The 7,326-nt window shown below is 41.3% G+C and overlaps 1 protein-coding gene across 1 annotated transcript; it reads left to right on the top strand.

Annotated features, from left to right (window-relative positions):
* Window positions 1-6,525: 6,525 nt before the first annotated feature.
* On the top strand, window positions 6,526-7,326 carry LOC131316072 (protein transport protein Sec61 subunit beta-like). Its single transcript, XM_058345376.1, has one exon. It carries the CDS (start codon window positions 6,674-6,676, stop codon window positions 6,998-7,000), a length of 327 nt encoding a protein of 108 aa, XP_058201359.1. The 5' UTR covers window positions 6,526-6,673; the 3' UTR covers window positions 7,001-7,326.

Below are 7,326 nucleotides of genomic sequence, written 5' to 3'. Positions count from 1 at the left end.
GCTCCTCTCTCTCTCTCTCTCTCTCATGACAGCCCACCTCTCCGTTGGCCCGTTCCCTTGGCTGAACTAATCATTAGCATCACACAACAGCAAACCACTCCAAATCATATGCTAACCCTTACGAGTTCTTCCCTCTTCCGTTTTCTACCACCACAGTTACCACAGGCACTCCTCCCACTTATCTCCGTTATTCTCTCTCTAGAAATCAGCCTTCGCCGCTCTTGGACTGCATCCCTCCGTCATAAACCCATCCAGATAATCACTTTGAATCCGCAATTTTTTTTAGAAATCCAAACAATAAACCACTGCAAATAGTAATTGCGTTGGTTTATAGATTTGCTTACCCAAAAATATATATTTCTTCACTCCTAAAGACAATAAGATGAAGAGGTAGAAAATCTGCAATTTTTACTTTTCTCTCCCCACACATTCAGACAAAAGGTGAAAATTGAGAGAACGATAAAAAAGTGTTTCGACTCGAAGTTTACTCTGTCGATGTCATGGGCGGACAGAGGCGTGTTATGAACAATTTAGTCGATCTTGTGAGGGAAGAAGAGGTTGGGTCAGGGTGAGATTTGCAAAAGCATAGTGAGATTGGTGACCTTAGGTTTGCCGCCTCCTCAATTGCAGTGGAGAGAGAGGAGAGTGAAACGGCAAGTGGGTCTGTAGTGAAACAAAGGGTAATCGAAGGGTGGAGAACGTGAGGGTATAGTAGTCAGTCAACATAAATTGTCGTGGCTCTAGAAAATGTAGTCGTGGCATTATCAGGCCCCAATTGATTTTTACACTCTTTTTTTTGTTAACCACACTCATTTTCTTGAATTTTAGTGTTGAAAGTGTAAGTCTTTTTTTTGCAAAAAGACAAAAAAGGAAGTGTGGATATTAAAAAGGAAATTAATTTTAGCACTCCAGTTTTAACTACTGACACTCTACTTTGTGTGTTAATCATGTGATATTACAAAATAGAAAGTGGAGTGCCATTGGCTAAAAGTGAAGTTCCAAAATCACTGCTCTATTAAAAAATGGAGTGTAAAAATTAATTCCCTAATTATTATTCTTCTTGTGTTAAAAGGAAAAACGTTCACGTGTATGTTGACATGTAGAATAACACAAGCAATTGGCATCGTGGCCCAGTGATAGACGCAATATATTCTCATGCATTTGAAAAATATTAAAACCCTAACTAACTAGTAGTATGACAAACAATACGGACTTTTGCCAAAAAAAAGGGAGTAGAATAACACAAAAGAACTATAACTGTTCTTTTGATTAATTGTGATACATTAAAGGTAACACTTTTGAGTTGTACTACTTTATGAATTATTCCTTTTGAATGATATCAATGTATTAAAAAAGAATCGATGATCTGGCTGTGTTACAATTGTGGATGTCAGATGTTACTGGCAACTACCGTGGAAGACGACTTATTCAACCACCTTAATATCTCTGTTTAGGTTTTCAAAGGTGTACGACGAGTGGTTTAAAGAATGAATTATTTCTTATATATGACTAAACTTAATCATTTTTGCTATACACAAATGCAAAAGTATACGGAGCGTATACTTATTTGGAGGCGCCAAATGGGTCTTTATGGTGACTAATCCGGCCCGTCAATTATCCGTGCTCGGCCCGATGGATCGTCACAGTCTATATCCAATGCTGACTTTAAAAAAAATATGTGTTGCGCATGTACAATTCAGCCCACTTTACAGTTTACACTACTATGCGGAGTTTATTAGTTCACGTGGTTGGTGTGCCATGGCCGTCCTTCTCTTGTTCAAGTGCAGAGACTCCTATTAGGGGTTGAGCGGTTCAAACGAAACTCCTTTGTCACATATATTTTAACTTTTCTTTGATTTGTCTACGTTGGATCATTCAAATAAAATTAGAGTAAACGCAAGTTCGCCTAAATTAGTGCATAAGTAGATCATATAGATCAACAAAATAAAATAAATTAGGCCCGACAAGTTTTTAATCAAAGTAAATATTTTTTTATTGGGTTTTGCGTGCAAAAAATTCTTAATACAATATTTTTGGAAAAATGACTGTTCAGAACGTATTTTGATAATTAATGCCTGCCAAAACACGTCGTTGACTCGTTTTCTCATATATTTTTGTCACTAGAACAAAAATCCTGCCGCTTCCGTCGTGTGTAGGCCCCAAACAAACGGTCTAGAAGAATGGTCGGCCTAGCCCGGCCCACTTGACCCAACTGACACTTCACGTGCTAGCACCTATATTTTGAGTGACGTGGAGAGAGTAATTATTCAGTAGTCCGGGAGTATTGCCACGTGGTACTCTCTATTCTTTTACAATCACACGTTTCTGTGGGGTTCATACACTAAAGAACGTGTGATTGTAAAGTGGTAGGGAGTATCACGTGACTGTACTTTCGGAGTATTGTATAATCTCACCATGGGGAGAGGGAGAGAGCATTTTTTCTTGTAATCCAATAACACTTTCTCAACCTAGCATTTTTTTTACATGGAAGGTGAGGCCGTGAGGGTTCAATTTTCGCTGTGGTTGATGTTCTTTAGATTTATCCAACCCGTATGTCGTTTAGCGGTTACCTCTTCCATATTTCCTTATGAGTAGCCCAGTAGGCTAGAAATCTATTAAAGCGAAAGAAAAGAAAAAAAAAACTCCCAAACATTAAAACGACAAGCAGTTTTAATAACAATTTCTAAGCAAACAAAACGACAAAACCATGGGAACGAACGCAAACAGTAACCCCATCCGGCCACGGGCCATCCCCACGGGTTCTGCATGACTGCATGTGTATTAGCAGCAGCTGGTTTCCACCGCCCCCACCTTTATCTCTCCTCTCCTTCCCCTGGCCCCCTGTTTCATCAACCAACACATTATTAAATCTATACGCACCTCAGTCCAGTACTACAGATTCTACAATTTAGAGAGAGAGAGAGAGAGAGAGAGAGAGAGAGAGAGAGTAATGCAGCAGGGAATGGTTGGGAAGGTGGGACGCCATTGTTATGCAGTGTTGTGTTTGGGAATTCTTCTTGTTTCAGTAGCCATAGCTCGCTACACAATGGCTTCCGAGCCAAACGACCCTCATGAGCGCACTACGTCTACTCAAATCAACTAGCTAGCTAGCTGGCTCGATCTCAACCCCCAGCAGCTCGAAGCTAGCAGCTTGTTTACTGTGTATTTACGTTAATTAGATTTGTGGAAATCAATATTGTCGGAGATCGACTTTATCTTGTTTCTTTTTTGCCCCTTTCTTTATATATAGTACTAATTACTACCCTAGCTACTCCATGTTGTAAATTACTATGATGTTGAATAACTGGACACCGTACGTTTGCAAACCAATCGTACGTACGTGGTATTTTGTTTGTGCTCGATATATACTTTTGATTTATATCTTTGTTTGGTTGGATCTTGAACGTGTTGGAAATGTTGCAGAGGAATTATCTGGAAGTAAAGACTTCCTGAGGCTTATTAATATTGTTTGTTGAGTCGTTGACTGGATGCGTTGTAGTAGTAGTTTTATTTCGTTGTTGATTATGGCCTTATTATTCTTTTCTCATACCGGCAAAAACGCGGCCGGGCTGATCCCACACGGCTACACCCGCAAGCCGCCTAGCTCGTCTACGTCCGCACATTCTAGACTACACTGGCAACTCTCATGAGTGTCTTGGCTTGTGTGTGTGGAGACTAGCCTAGAAATTTCTCATCAAAGTCCCTTCCACTCCAGACCTCATTCGTCAAGTGGTGTCCCGATACCGCTCGATGCCACACATTCTCCTGTGAGGCCGGCCATCCAGCTCCCAAGGAGGAATTCATGGACGGACACCCCCCACCACCAGATCGAACCACCCGTCCCCACCACCACCAGCTCCTCTCTGCAGCCCAAACCACCTCCAACCCATTAGACGTCACCACCTCTCTGCAGCCCAAACCACCTCCAACCCATCAGACGTCACCACCTCGCCTGCCTCCATCACAGCCCCACCACCAGATCTGTGAGAGCCCACCCTTGGGCAAAAGTTAGTCCCATGTGCATCGATGGGAAATCGATCAAAAGGAAAAGTGGTATGTAAGTGATACCGACCAGCTATTGTATAACCTGCTTTTGAGCCATGTGTTTAAGCTAAGGGTTAGCAGGTCAGCTGGCGCGGGTCATTACAGTTGGTATCAAAGCACAATCTTGATCTACATAGTGGAGGCCACTCACACTATGGCCACAAAGGGAAGGTTGTTGGGCCAATACAACAAAGACATTGCATCATAAGGTGGGAAGATTGTGAGAGTCCGCCGTTGGGCAAAAGTCAATCCCACATAATCAAAAGGAAAAGTGATACATAAGTAATACCGACCAGCTATTGTATAACTTGAGCTTAATCTTTTGAGCTGCAAGTTTAGGCTAAGGGTTAGCAAGTTAGCTCGCATGAGTCGTTACAAGATCCGTCCGTCCCCTCCACCAGCAGCCCCACCACGACCCAAAACCACCACCAACCCATCTGTTTGCCACTACCAAACTGGCCTCCATCTTAGCCCCCACCAGGGCCACCACTAGATCTGTCAACTTCCCATCACCAAAATCCCTATGCTGATCCGAATAAAAAACAAAGTCGCCTTCAAAACATGAGCCGTAAAAACGAAACGCTAAAGGGGTGGATCTTATTTAGAGAGAAAAAAAGGAGGAGGTGAAGGGGGGCAAGAAACCCTAGGTTTTTGTTGATTTTTAGGAAGGGAGATTAGAGAGAAGGGAGAGCGTGCGAAGTTCCAATTTTTTCAATTTCTTAAAAGGAGTACATGGCTTACTTGTCATTGGGGTTAAATTGCAGGTGCATAGGATCCCCGATTAAAATAATATTTTGTGATTACAAGTAATGGCGTGGTAATCTAATCCCAACCCCATGAGGTTTATCAAACTTCCCTTAATATTGTGTTTGGTAACCCAAAATGGATTGGGATTATTAGTCCTTAGGACTAGCAATGTGCGTATTAGGGGCGATTGAGAGGTCTCTCCCACTTGGTATTAACAATCCAATCTCCTCCTTGTCAATGCACAAATACGAATATAGCCTTCATAAATCTCATCTCCTTACCAATCCTATCCCATGTGAAGGGCAAAAACGGAAATGTATACTAAATCCAATCCTATCCCATGTGAAATAAACATGATATTAATAATCCCATCATTTAATCTCATCTCAAACAAATATACTCATCACCAATCTCATCTCATTAATTATCAATCTCTTCTCATTACCAATCACATCTACTTACGAATCTCAACCATCTATCATTGTTATCAAACGGGGCCTAAGGGGCTTGGGGTGGCCAAGTTCCCTCGTTGGTTATTATTATTATTATTATTTTGAGTTTTGCATGTGAAGTATTTTTTTTTATTTACAACATAAATGTTATTCTGCTAGCACTAATTTAGGAGAAAGGAGATGAAGTTGGTGGGGTTTGAACTCTCACTTAATGGAAGGAGTATAGTGTGTTCACTTGGCTGTCACTCAATTTGCCACATGTAAAGTGGAATAACACTCTCATAGTCATTTCAAATTTTCTTTTTGGGAAAAACAAAAACAAAAAAATACATCTTATGATTTTAATGGTTAAACCTTATTTTATTATACTTAATTAAATTTTAAACTCTATTTTAATATACTTAATCAATCTTCAAAATTTCATTTCTGAAAAAAAAAAAATCTCCTCTTAGTTCGATCCCTTTCGAGTGGAAATCCTAGCTCCCGCTACTGATTACAAGGATCACAACAGGATCTAAAATATATACGTTTTTTATTATGAAATTATATAAGATCAATATCGAGACACAAATCAGTGAATTGCACCCTTGCAGTGAAAGAGAAACCTCTTTCTTTAACTAGCCCTTGCCTAAAGTGCTGCCAAGAAGGAAATAATTAAAAATTGTCGCACTAGGGAGAAATGATTTCCAACACCTCCTTCTATCCGTTTTTAATTCTTTTTTTATTTTCTTGCGACATTACGAAATTATCCTTCAGACATAAAAAAGTGAATATAGAAATAAAGATATGTTAGGAGTTTTAATTTTACCTGAACAAAGTCAAAAAAGGCATGGTGATAAAAGAGGAGTGAAAATTATTTTGAGCAACACCTAACACGATAATTCAAACAAAATCTTTCACATAAATATGGAGCTCACACGTACTAGTATGTATGGACCTCACATGTATATGAGAGTTTATATTTGGTGTTGTGTTTGAATTATTATATATGTAGAACTTTTAATTTGTTTAAGAAAATGCTAAGTAGATAACTCTCGATCACGATTTATGACACAACTCCTTCCGGAACCGTACATCGAATAACTCCGAATGCAGTTGTGTTCGGAAACATGATCACGAGCTGTCTATCAGTCTGTGCAAACTTGTGTCCGGAGTTGAAGATATGGTCGAGAGTTGTGAACGGAGTATTTTCCAACCGGCAACCTTCGTCATCGGTGATCCTTTGTCTTTCTTTCTCTCTCTCTCTCTTCTTGACCACACCATCCGTGATCAATATCCACATAGCGGATAAAAAAAAAAATCCACATAACTGCCGAAATTAGCGCAACTACTGCGCAAGAGGTCGCAATAATACACTTTCCACTACCTTCCTCCTCTTCTTCTCTCTCTCCCTCTCTCTCTCTCGCACTCTCCGGATCACTATCCCAAAAATGGCCAGAGGCACATCGCAGTCCCAAGCGTCCTCCTCCTCCACCTCCCGTCCCGGCCCCATCGCTCCCCGCGGCTCCGCCGCCGCCACTGCCGGGATGCGCCGGCGTCGCACCACCACCGCCGCCGGCAACTCCTCCTCCGGCTCCGCCTCGTTTGGCGGCGGCGGCTCGGGCGGCAACGTGCTCAGGTTCTACACGGACGACGCTCCGGGGCTGAAGATCAGCCCCACCGTGGTCCTCGTCATGAGCCTCTGCTTCATCGGGTTCGTCACCGCCCTCCACGTGTTCGGTAAGCTCTACCGCTACCGATCCGGTCCTGAAGCTTGATCCACGTGTTCGATTGTTCGGGATTGGGATCTGTTTTTTTGGTAGTTTCGGAGGGCTTTTTTGCTCTGTAAATTTCTCTGATGTTGTTGCTGAATTTGAGCTCCATTTGGTTCTGTTGTGTTGAGAGGTAGATAATTGTTTTGATTTTGGAGGTTGAATGACGAACGCGCTTGTAATGAAGCTTTTTCTTTATCCAATAGTAATACTTTGGTGACCATGTTTAGGGATCATATTTTGGGTATACTCTTTGAAACCATGGCTAATTTGACATATCTTTTGGAATTTGAACGGTATACTCTTTAATAAATAGTTGAGTTGTAGCTGTT

The sequence above is a fragment of the Rhododendron vialii genome, chromosome 1a (genome assembly GCF_030253575.1).
Source record: "Rhododendron vialii isolate Sample 1 chromosome 1a, ASM3025357v1".
NCBI classification, from domain to species: Eukaryota; Viridiplantae; Streptophyta; class Magnoliopsida; order Ericales; family Ericaceae; genus Rhododendron; species Rhododendron vialii.
The sequence above is the reverse complement of the archived record's forward strand: the minus strand, read 5'-3'. Positions and strand labels throughout refer to the sequence as shown.

What these genes read in the sequence shown, in the direction of transcription:
- LOC131316072 (XM_058345376.1), top strand. Translation starts at nt 6,674, where the DNA reads ATGGCCAGAGGCACATCGCAGTCCCAAGCGTCCTCCTCCTCCACCTCC.